We start from the raw sequence: 13102 nt of genomic DNA, 5'->3' as shown, positions 1-13102 counted from the left end.
GAGAGAGAGAGAGAGAGAGAGAGAGAGAGAGAGAGAATAAGTCCGGTATAGAGGTTATAAAAAGCATAAGTAAATAAACCAAAATACTATAGGATTATAATAAATACAAAATACAGAAATTGTGCATAAAACGTATTCACGTTTTCACAAAAAATTAATGTGTTATAAACATAGAAAGTAGAATAGTAAAAATATGAATAGTATTTATGAGTATAAAAGTACTATGACAATAATTCTCTGTATTTACAGGATAACAATACCATACTGTTGCGTAATAAAATGTTTCCATTCATGAAAGACAGGTAATACAATGCATTATTTTCTTCAAAAATTGTGAAAGACTTGTGTGATGATTGGTTCCGCCATTTTTAAGGTGCCTTACTTCTAATTCAATAAAAAGAGGTCTACATGATCGCCGGACTCTGTATTCTAGGGACACTAGTAGTATTTTGCGGATTATAGATTTTGGGCCGTCATGCCCTCTCTAAGGTTTCTCTCTGGTATGAGACTATAAGATAAAAGCCTACTATATATACGAAGTAATTCCCATATTTCCCACCGAAATTGTCGCTGTTTCAACGAAGACGAGTGCTACACTGAATCAGAAGAAGCGTACAAGACACGTGTTTCGTTAATGCGTAATATATAACGTAGTATAATAAACTGTATGTTATGTAGAATTACACAAAATTTTGTACGAATATAGAAATGGCAAATTTTCCGATGCAAGAAATGTTGAAGTACGGTTGGGTGAAAGGTAAGAACTATTAATAATAATTTTTCGGTCCGAACAATGCGACGCATTTTCCGTCACGTGACGAAATTGACGAACAAACAATTTACAATACGTAACTTTGAAATTATCGATAGTTACTGCCAATACTGAAGATCTACAGTGCACATAATGTATATCTTTAGAATTATAAAAGATAATAACGCTCATTAATAATAAATAAAATCAAAATTTTTGAAGGGCTACGAGGCATAGATACAAAACAAAGAAAATATATTATAAAATTTTAAATATGAAAATACAACAAAACAAACGTTTCAATACCGATCGGGTCATTCTCAAAGTTAACAAAAAAATTTTTATAAATGTTACAAAGGGAAACTATATAAATTATCTATCACTTAATACGTGTTAATATAATATAATATATATACGTGTTAATTACTGAAATGCTTGCAACGATCTTTTATTACTTCTTAATAATTCAAAAACCCACGAATAGTAAAGGCATTTTGCGTGTATTCTTGCAAAAGTTGTCTTGTTTTAGATTTATAATGTTAAGTCTAAAGATAAAATTCTCATAGTAGTCATAAAAACCTTGGAAGCATTCCAGCAATGTAGACGTTAACGTAAAAAGATCTATAAAGAAACCGCAAAAAGTAACCGTAACAATCTGAGTTCACACAATTATGCAACTGTGAAATAAAATTATAAAAATATTATATAAGTAGTGAAGAGTTTAAATCTCATTAAAAGAAGAAAAAGTAACAGTCGCTTATAGAATCTCATATTGCAATTGTAATGAGAAGAAAAGATGTGCCAAAGACTATGTAGTGTCTTAACCAAAAACAATGTAACTCATAAGATGTACTGCAATACAATAATAAAAGGAGACTAATAGACAATCGATCCTTACTCTTTTTTATTAAACTTGTCAATGTATTCGGAATAGTGCAAGCTAATTTGCAATTGAACATATTTACAAGCGGTGAAAATTTTTTCGAAATGGAATTGACATATATTTTTAAATTGCCAGTACTGGCAGTAAATATCGAAACACAGCCTTCGTTTATTTTATGGCTCAGTCCCGATTTCATCCCCTCTTTTTTTGTATTCTCCTTTATGAAACACGCTAACCAAACGACGACAATATGAGACAAAGAACGAAATGAAACTAAAGACTTATCTTTTTTTTAATACAGGCAAAGGACTTGGTAAAAATGAAAATGGCATAAGAATACCTGTAAAACTCATGACAAATCAGAATAAGACAGGTATAGGATACGATGAACACAAACCTTGGTGGGACAGAGTGTATAATGACACCGTTAAAAACATTAAAACCGAATGCAATGATGGAAAGTTTTCTTTGATGTCTGTCACTGATACGGCTACTTCCAAAACTAACTATCAAAACTTCTGGAAAAAATCTGAGACTTTGAGTCCATCTGAGCAAATAATATTTGGAACATGTTCAGATTCAGAGAACTTATGTGAGGAAACATCTGAATGTATGATCAATCAGAAGACTGAATTATGTTATAACAAAACTATGCATGAACCAACGGAACACAATTTTACATCAAATGGAAAACTGGAAAGAATTGCACAGCAAGATGCATTATATTTAAATACTAACCCTCTGTTAAGTGATTCTATAGTCCATCAAAAGAATGACATAGACAGGAATGAAAAATCAGACATAAAAAATATAGTTTTATCCAAAGAAATTGCAAAACATAAAGACAAAATAAGTACATTAATGGAACTAAGTATTTTAGAAAAGAGCGTGATTCGTCATTTAGAAAAGAATAATAATCGAATGCAGAACTATTTGGATATGAAGAAAAAGGTAGGAGCTCAAAGGATGAAGAAAGATAAATATAAAAAGGAAAAAAAGAATTTAAAAAAAATGATGTCCTTATATAATTCAATGACTTCTGATGCTCTCGGTAGTACAAATGAAGTAAAAATAACAGGAGGCTTGTTCTATCAACATACAAGGCTGATACAAGACAAATTACTTAAGATTAAAAAAAAATCAATAAATCAGACATCTGATATTTTACCAGATGTGAAATTATTAGGATTAGAAAGAAAACGTGAAAAGGGAAAAGATAGTATTGAGCATAAAGTAGACCAAAGTTTGAAGATGGGAACTGTGATAGACAATAAGGCAGACGAATCATTTAAAAAAGATTGGACAATAGTTGATTTTGCGAAGACGGACAAGGAAAGAGAGAATTTTGATTGCAAGGCAATATTTCCGAGCAAGGCAGCTATAGATAGGAGGTTCGAGAAGGAAAAAGCTAAAAATAAATATAACAATCCGATAGAAGAAATAAATCGCGACTTCTGCTGCCTAAGCTTAAAAAAAAAACGAACAAAGAAAAATCTGCGCCCCCCTTCGAAAGGAATTATGAAAATTACCGAAAAACTGAGAAGTGAAGCTTTGGCAAATGAATTAAATTCTGCAATACAAAAATTAACAATATTTCAAATTAACAGTACTGACAAATTAAATGCAAATACCGTTAAAGAGAAATTCGTAGTACCCACTCAAACTCATTTTATGCCTGTTTAAAAAACAAGAAAAGTACAAAAAATAAAATGTATAAAAATATGCATGTAGTCGAATACTTCAATAATTTGTTATATGTTTCTGCTTTTATATTTTCACGATATTTGTATGATATAAATTACAAAAATGATGCATAAAATGTAATTCCACTGTGCTAAAAAATTTTTAATGGTTTGAAATTACACATACTGATAGAAAAATATGTATGTATTATTTAATACTCATTTATCGAATTATTTGCTCATTATTGATATGATTTGTATTTTAATAAAAACTTAATTGATCTCGTTTTATATTTTTGTGCTCTATTTTTAATCTTCTATTTTATATATGATCATATGCTGAATATATACATTTTTTTCAACAAAAATTTATCAAAATGTAATTATTTTCAAAAAGTTCAAATATTTTTAGCTTATTTACTTATATAAATTTAATTTATGAATTTTATAATTCCATAAATTTCATAATTAATTTATGGATATAAAAATTCCATAAATATTAAAATATGCAATTAAAAATAAATGATTATTATAATAAATAATAATTAATGATTGTGATTATTAGCTATGATTATCTCTTCAATAATGAACAATATTTCATAGATATGTATGAGTTACATTATGATCCTACGCGATGTAAAGCTTTATCATTGCTGTAAATATTTATTAGATACCGCTGTGTTTCCAAATATTGATTACATTCTGTAAATTCACTCATTTCACTCTAATCTCAGGAAAATTAACTGTATTAAAGTTTTTAAACAAAATCGATTATATATAATAGTTGTAAGTTGAGATAAAGGTTAATAAAATAATTCGTTTCACAATTATTTTTCATCTTAAGATTGTGATCCAAAATTGCCAGTATTCAAAACCTATATGCATGTAATTTAAATTATAAATTTTCAATCCTGGTAGCAAATTTGGAACACAGCCTAAATCGTTATAAATATATTCGCGATAGTATGTCATATCTAATTACAAATGTTAGTTAATATGCAACTCATTAAATTATATTGTTAAGATCAATATAAGGAAAGTTCCTATGTAAGTAAAAGAAATACAATGCCTGTAATATATTTGTTTTATATTTTTATATATAAAACATTTTTTTTATATATAAAACATTTATTCGATATATGTATTTTTAATAAATAATATTTGCATCAGTTTTTTGTTTTTTTTTTTATTCGAAATGCAACATAACAATATTTACATTTATCTTATACACAATTCCTGTTGTATGTACATACGTTTAGACGAATGTACAAATCGATGTTCTTTTCTAAAGGCGATTAGAAACGCTTTCGCAGAGATGTAAACATATTAATACTATAGCATAATATAAAATGATGTATCTAATTTTTTCTATATATACGATCATCAAAATTTATGAATCTCGAAAGAGAAGAGCCGAATCAATACAAAGTCTAAAATTGTAATACAAGATGTCTTTAAATCGTTTTTTAGACGCAAAAAAATATCTTATTACCCGATTTTAGACACTTTATTATCTGAGAGGTGTATCTCTCGCGGTTGACTTATATTCCTTGTAAAGAATAATAGAAGTTCTAAAATGATGATACATTGTATTACATTCGGTTAATGTATTTTTTGCAAATTTATATCAATTTTATTACAGCTCACCAAAACTCACATTCAGATAGCACCGAGTATTATAATGGTTTAGCAAAAACTAGTGATAACAAATTTAGCGTCAAATCTATTTCTTGTAAAATAAAATTAATTTTCTAAGGCCACTAGGGTATTCCATAGAATTTATTTCAATTATCTTCACTTTAAGTTACTAACGTTTTGTCGTCATGGATTAAAGAATATATCAATTTTGAAGCATACAACGGTTTTACTATTAGCAACTTCTTTGCTATCGCTTCTTGCTCAGTTTCTTAATCATTCTGATATGTGACATAAAATGATATACGCGGTGTATTACAAATTTCGAATTATATTTATACTAAATTATAATAAATTCCTATTAAAATTTAGATCGAAGATTCTAACAAGTATTAGGCTATGTTATCAAGCTCTTAATATCTATCTTAATATCTATCTTAATGATCTATTTATCTTTTATCAAGTACATTATATATATATTTTTTTTTGTTCTAATTACAATGCGATTTTAATAAATGAATTTTTATTTAATGATTAACATCGATTGTATTATGGATTGCAACTTGTTATCCATGATTATAATGTTTGGAAATTATAAAATGCTAGCATTTATTTATTTAAGAAAGAACAAAATTATCATGTTACATCTTTTAATGTTCGTTCAGTTAACTTACGATAAACACTTTGTTATATACTTGCTGAAGTTAAATGAAAAGTATAATTTATATATATCTAAATTCTCTTTTGAAAAAGAATCTGTTGCAATAAATATATAAATTGTCACATACATAAATATATATAATACATATTTTATTCTAAAATAGGAAATAGTGTTAAAAAGTACACGCATAAAATATTTCAATTTGAATATAGAGAATAATCGATGTTAAAATTTTAGAGGAAAAAAAGTTTGTTTTTATATCTTCAAAATGTACGTGCAAAACATATTTATTTATATTCATAGAATGAAAAAAATTTTATCAATATGAAATTAGATAAGACTAAAATTACATAAAGTTGTTTTGAATCTTGTACATTAATTTTTTAAGAACACAGAAGAGAACATGATTATAAAATGTTTTGAAGAAATATCATTTTTAACAAAGTCTTAATGTCCTAAAAATATACACAATAAATATACTATGCTTTTGCAAAATTAATAACTTTATTTGAAAGTATAATTATATTCTTTCAACTTTTTATCTGAAATAAAAATATAAAGCGAACTAAAATATAATCAAAATAATATTTTTCTATGTTATAATTTATAATTGTTCTATTATTATTAATTGAAATACCAACGAATTTAAAATAACAATTTTATTTACGATAACAAGAAACTTAAGATTATGTTATTAGCACAAGCCATTTTTAAGTCACTATTTTTGTTCAAATAGAAAACAATATCTATATCAGATCTTATGTTACTAAATTAAGGAAGCAATTTTTTCATATTTATTTTATATTATATGTGCTTAGGAAACAAGGCTATTTAGGAAATTTTGAAATAGATTAATAATATTATAATATCATTCCTATATAAATAGTTTCGCATGAGTATATGGAAGCAGTATTATATTTGTATTAAAATAAGGAGAAGTTTTGTAAATAGCTTCCACGTGACCTTCGATCACAAGATATTCAGTTATAGAATATTCAGCTTATAATATTAACGAAATCGTATCGCGCAGAAAATTTTCTATATTACATACAGTGAGTGCAAAAAGTATTCGTACAGAGAAAATATTTTTTAAAAAAACTTCATTTTAAAAAAATAAATCTTATCCATCGAAAAATGAGTCATCGAATTAATGTTGAATCATTTCTTGCTGGATAATATTTACTTTTTAAAAATAAAGTTTTTTTAAAAAATATTTATTGAATCAATATCGATATGATGATTTCAATATCAATTTGACGTCGATTCGACGTTTAATTGATCATTTCTTGCTATGTAATTAACAATTTATTTTTAAAAAATGAAATAGACTGTGTTTCTTAAAATTATATATAAAAAAAAGATGTGTATCAATTATAGAAAATATATCATCTGAAAAATAAGCGAAAATTAAAAATTGTATAGTGTGAATGCTCAAAAAGTATTCGTACAGGCGAGAAATTTAGCTTCAAAAATCAAGAATGTATGCGAAGACCGTTTGTTAATGTAAGAATGTAATGTATTCATATAAAATTGTTAATTAATGTTTATTTTCTACAAATAAGACTTTTAATACAAAATTTCCTTGTACAAATACTTTTCTCACTGTATATAAATAATTGTCATTAGGAAATGTCAATCAAGAAGTCTAATTCGGAAAAACTGTCCATGACGCAATAATACTCTTCTTCCTCTTACTTCCTTTTACATAAAAGAGGCGAAAAAAGATAATGTAAATAATGTAAAAGATCTAATTGACAGTGTACCCTTAAATACTACTTTGGTATAAATAGAAAAATATACAAAACCTTCGGTGTGTCGTTTGTCACGGTCACTCCACGTATTGTACCAATTGCACCGATATTAGATAATATCAACGTATACTAATCAATGAAATCTTGTTTCCGTTTATCATTTATGAAATTATAATTCGTAAAAAGACATTGAACCATTAATCAATATTTAATTAAACTATCGGTGCAAATTGGCTATAGTCTTATAAAATTTAAAAACTTAATATTAAACGTAAACTAACAATGGAAATTGGACACAGCCTAATAGAATCGAAGATTTGCGAAATTCATCGATTAAATTTTTGCTTAAATTTTTTATAACAAAATTTATACAAATAAAAACAAAATAAATTGTATAAATGATAGAAAACAATATTTCGATGTTTGCAAATAAATTTATAAATAAATAATTAGTTCCATAAGGAATCAGAACTTCCTTGAAGTTTTCATACCTCATCTTTCTTCTCATCTATTCGATTCCACTTGCGCTTAGAAAAAAGCTATAAAAAATTAGTCTTATAATATAAGGAATCAACGTTATAAAAAGTACATTTAAACGCACTTGTTTATAGTTTTTCTTTTAAAGACATAATAGCCAGCATTCCTACCGCTTCTGCTCAACGTGATCGGTTTTCTATCAATACGAGTACGATTGCTGCACGAAACATTCGTGTTGTTCATTTTTACCCAAATCACATACATATTGGACGCATTAATCTTATGCGTAGTAATCGCATTCCTAAGAACGCAGGGATCTAATTTACGAGGTGAATAACTGAATGCAGGATGGTTCATGGGTCGGATTTTCGCGCGTTTCGCGCATAAACCCGTGACATAAACGTCTTCCAAGTGTAGCAACGGTGTTACCAACGCTGCTTGATATAACTTAGATGCCACACCCATACTCATAACGTACCCTGTACCTGATAAATAATTTGGATATGTTTTCTCCGAGTACATGTACTTGGGTGTATACCTACGCAATTGAAATCATTGCCATCTTAAATTATTTTTCTATAACATTTTGCTAAATAATACAGACGAAAAGATACTTGCCATTTGTTTTTAGGATCTAATATTGGTTTAGCACTACAAATGAGGGAACCTAGAAGAGTCTCCGTTTGTGTTCTCAAACGTAGCGTTTGCAGAAGCAAGGGAATGTTTACGAACATGTCATCGTCCGTTTTCATGAGGTATTTAGCTTGATCACAATTCGATGTTACCCATTTCAGCATCATGACCGACTTCAGTGTCAAATTGTTATATGTATCAAAGAAGCGTTCTTGCACAATGTCATTATACTGAGAACTCTCCTCAACAATCAAGTTCTAGAAAAAAAAAAACAATAAATTTAGGAATATGCTGCAAAAGTAATTTTCTTTGTAATAACGCTATTATAATAATAACGTCATAAAGTATACTTACATTGAGTGTATCATTGTCACTTTTTCCTAATAGAAACGCTATTTTTACTGTAGAATTGTACAAATTATCTAAGTTATATTTATTGGCCCATGTACTTCTAATAGCAGTACGGGCCTCCTGATTTGCGACTGCCGAGCATATAATTATAAGCAGATATGGCGGTAATGAACAGATGCCGGTAGGATTGAGAATCGATGTGTTATTCTCCGGATGAATATAAGCACAGAGATCTCTTGATGTATTATATGACCATCCAGGCAATTGTGCTGTAAATGTTATTCTTTAAATATTATTGTATCATAAGATATAAAATATTGTTCAACATTATTCTAAATTATATTACTAAACCATGTTTACATTGCATCATATTTAAAAATGTTGTTAGATTGTAATGTGTGCCTTTCAACAAGGGACAGTGTAACACAGTGATCATATCATCTTTGTTTAACATTGGCAAACAACAAGGATGTAATCCTTGGATCCATTGTGTCATTTATATCGCTTATTGAAAGACACACAGTATTATTTGTCTCTTTCCTACTTATTGTATAATTTCTAAATTTAAAATGTTTTTATGATTATACTATTTAATAAGTATTTATATAATTATATAGGTATAACTATATAGATATTCTTAAAGCTTTCCAAAATTATATTATTGTAAAGAATGTAAATACATACCCATAGATGCTACGAAGCGTGAACTGCCAAGAGGTTCTACAGGGGATGGAGTTTCACCTAAGTTTAAAAATGGGCTCTGAGCGGAGTGGTACGCTGGCACATATAAGAGGCCTAATATGGCCAGAATTACAAATCCTATTGCCAATCGTCGAACAAAAGATGCCTTGCCTTTAACACTGCCATTACTGTTGACAATGATTGCAGGTAAATCCTTGGGCAGTTGTCGTGATCTTTCCATCTATACAGAGAAAGAATATATCTTATATTGATTCTCCAAAAAGTATTAAATATTATTAATACAAAAATTGAAATATATGGAACAATCTAAACATGCAAATAAGAAACGTTTCTGTATATAAGGTACAATTGCATGTGGATTAATAGTTCCATTAAAAGTTCCACGAGAATGTTATCAGCTTTAAAACACAATGTGTGTTTGTAATTGATTATGATTTATCTTGAGTCTTAATATATCTCTTAAAAATCGATACTAAATTGATAATAAATTTCACAGAATTCATTGCTTATCAACATGCATGTATTGTAGATTTCGTTATATAGAATATCTATCTCGCCTAAGTTTTAATTTATTTGTAAAAAAGTAACATTTTTGTCTGAGATGTAGGCTGAATACAGACAAAAACGCCATATCTATTAAAGTGCGTTTGAGATTTCACTGATATAACTTCCACCACTGGTACAACTGCCATAACAAAGGCCATTAAAAAAGATATGCTAACTATTATACTCGTGAATACCATTGGTTGGCAGTACCTTACCAGTCTTATCAATAACCAGTTATGTATGCAGCAGCATAAATACCATCCATCTTGCCTCAATTTCAAACATTTAAAAAGATTTAAATGGTAATAGAATCAGCCATAGAGCCTTCTCCTTTTGATTCTTTCCTTCGTATCACAAGCATAAGCATTCCTAATTACTGTCAATACTTTCTTAATTATGGAAAGCCATAATGACATTATATATTATTCCCTTGTTATTTCATCACGTTTTCTCATTGAGGAACAATAGCCTCGTCCTTGACATATCAAGACTGCATTTGAAAACATTCAATTACCTTTGAGTATCATTTTATCCTTGTTGTTCACCGACTGTTAAACAACGATAAAATGATATTCTGAGTCACTTGGAGTGTCTTTGAACGCGACCCAGGGGGACTATCAGTCAGGTGAACGTGGTCTAATAATAATTCGCGAATTTCGAGCGTACATCTCGCAACGTCAAAACTATACGTGATCTAAGCAAGAACAGTGCTTCTCGACTAAAAGCGAGGATCGACCTGATCGCTGATTCCACGGTCGAGCTATGTCACGTTCACCTGTCACGTTTTGCAGTAATATCCCAGAAGAACAAGCACAAGATGCGTGAACAAAATGCTCACCTTTCGGCCGCGATGACTGCCTGATCACGTCGCATTTGGCGCCTCTCCATTTACCTCGTCCGCGTGAAATAACAACTCGGCTCATCGGAACATCGCGCGCCGCGGAAGTTGTGCAGGCGCGTACCGCGGAGTCCACGGACAGACACGGTAAGCAGAAGAAAAGATCCCATTGGTTCCCATTTGACCCCCGACGTCCCCTTTCGCCCGCCTCGCCGTCAGTGCTGTTGCACCGTCGCACGATGCCGAGGAATAAAAATTAGGAAGTCAGGTGTGTGTGTGTGTAACCGCACGCGCGCTGTTTTTGTTATCTTTTCCGTAATCTCCTCGGTAACAATAGTAGCGCAATTACGTTAGATACGTAATCTTGATTCGATTTTCGATAAGATACGGGAGAGTGATCACCCGCGAATCACGATAATCATCATACTTGTACGTTAAGCTGTTTTAAGTCATATAATCGATACTATCGGTCGTATCTAATCTATCAATTAAAAGATTAAAGCAATTAAAAAGCTATTATTCTCGAATTGTTTTCGTGTCACGTCGATCTGCACGCGACAGTAAAAACGCCGTCCTACTTAATTCCTTTCAAACTGCAATAATAGTCGTATCAACTGTACTCAGCGCAAGCAACAATAGAAACAATCAAGTCAGATAAAATCGCGATTAACCGCGATGTGACACAATTACATCGATATTACACAATCGTCCGATTAGAGATCGAGTAATCATTTCTCCTCTTTTTCTCGTTCCAGGGAACACGTTTCTTTATTTCACTCCGAATCACTTCGAACACAGGAAGTGCAAGGAGTGCAGATGGATCCAGATTCGTCCGGGCGAACGACTCATCGGGTCGGTCAATTTTCCACCTCGTTTTCCTCGTCGCAAATTTCCCTCTCCTTATACTTTACAACACTCGAATCCACACAGGTTTCATTCCGGACTGTTTCGGACGTGCGAGGTGTAGCGCCGGTGGTCAGACCTGAACAAAGCGAATAATCTTATATTTCCATGTCCTGGTATCGTTATGCACTGTTCCGAGGTAACTCCTACAGAGTGTTGTCCACCTTCGTGTCGTCTCGCGGGCCGAGACAGTACGAGTGACTTCCTGACTCGGTACAAACCGAATTGGACGTCGCTCGGCGACGAGGGAATTGAGGGATAGAGGAGATGAGGAGCGCGAGAAACCGGTCGTGGTGAAGCTCCGTTCTTCGTTGCACTTTCTGCACCTTCGAACGCTCCGTTTTTTCCTTTTCAACAGGTTCAGGAGACGAATCACTGAAGACAGAATAAAAAAATATGCGATTACAGATTATTTCGATCAATTCATATATGCGTGTATTTCTATGAATTTAGAATAACTACTAGTTTATACCAAATTAAATTAGATTTAATCTTAATTTGAATTTATTTTTTTCTGATTCTAGGATGTAGCATATATAGTGCAATCTTCCACCATGGGGTGTGGTCCACTTGACGCATCTTATTTAATTTATTTATTTTAAATAATATTGAAAAGAATTAATGAGAGTCTATTATAAGGAATAAGAGACTAAAGAAAAATTATTTCTCTTATATTCATTTCTATCAATAAATTAATTTTGATCTCGGTTTAACTTAATTTCATCTTTTTCTAAATTTAAGAACTAGAAGGTAAAAAGTAAACAGAATGTATATAAGCTAATCTTGATTCGTAGAATGGATTTGCTTGAACTTCGATTAACTTAATTGGTAACTAGCTGATTAGTAAGTATATAATACATATGTATAATTCAACGTGAAGGAATTGTTAATTATATATAATTGTATAAAATTATATATAGTTATATTGTAAAAATTGACATATTTTGTGTATAATTATGTATAATTATATATAAAATAATTATATATATATATATAACATTTTTTCCTGAGTATATATAATTCATTATTGTCTCTAATTTAATCCTTTTTTATGTACTAATCTTTCTTAAATCATAAAAAGTTTAAAAACTCATCCGTATTATATAATACTATATATAATATATTAAATTGAAACTCTTATTTAGCTAACTCGAGGAAAAATATTTCATATCTAATCAGATATAATTATATATACAGTTATATACACAGTTATATATAATTATCGTGATTGGGTAAGTTGATTTTCTTTTTAACTAAGTTAAGTTAAAGTTAAGTGAACAACTTTAAAA

General features: G+C 29.8%; 2 protein-coding genes across 3 annotated transcripts in view; one reads left to right on the top strand and one right to left on the bottom strand.

Annotated features, from left to right (window-relative positions):
• The first annotated feature begins 568 nt into the window (after positions 1-568).
• LOC108750989 (G patch domain-containing protein 4) lies at positions 569-3327 on the top strand. The gene is made up of 2 exons (XM_018490896.1): positions 569-757; positions 1936-3327. The coding sequence occupies exons 1-2, from the start codon at positions 709-711 to the stop codon at positions 3315-3317; spliced, it is 1431 nt and encodes a 476-aa protein (XP_018346398.1). The 5' UTR covers positions 569-708; the 3' UTR covers positions 3318-3327.
• A 4532-nt stretch (positions 3328-7859) lies between these two features.
• The window catches only part of LOC108750993 (beta-1,3-galactosyltransferase 1-like), a 7832-nt gene continuing 2589 nt past the window's right edge, over positions 7860-13102 (bottom strand). The window contains exons 2-6 of one of the 2 annotated variants that reach the window (XM_018490902.1): positions 10911-12188; positions 9509-9746; positions 8828-9093; positions 8459-8730; positions 7860-8378 (exon numbers count right to left, since the gene is read on the bottom strand). In XM_018490902.1, the coding sequence (XP_018346404.1) occupies positions 7955-8378; positions 8459-8730; positions 8828-9093; positions 9509-9746 (1200 nt within the window). In that variant the 5' untranslated portion in view covers positions 10911-12188 and the 3' untranslated portion in view covers positions 7860-7954. Of the gene's footprint in view, positions 8379-8458; positions 8731-8827; positions 9094-9508; positions 9747-10287; positions 10376-10910; positions 12189-13102 lie in introns of those variants that run through there. The other variant, XM_018490903.1, reaches the window with a different exon arrangement.

This window comes from Trachymyrmex septentrionalis, unplaced genomic scaffold, assembly GCF_001594115.1.
Source record: "Trachymyrmex septentrionalis isolate Tsep2-gDNA-1 unplaced genomic scaffold, Tsep1.0 scaffold40, whole genome shotgun sequence".
NCBI lineage: Eukaryota > Metazoa > Arthropoda > Insecta > Hymenoptera > Formicidae > Trachymyrmex > Trachymyrmex septentrionalis.
The sequence above is the reverse complement of the archived record's forward strand: the minus strand, read 5'-3'. Positions and strand labels throughout refer to the sequence as shown.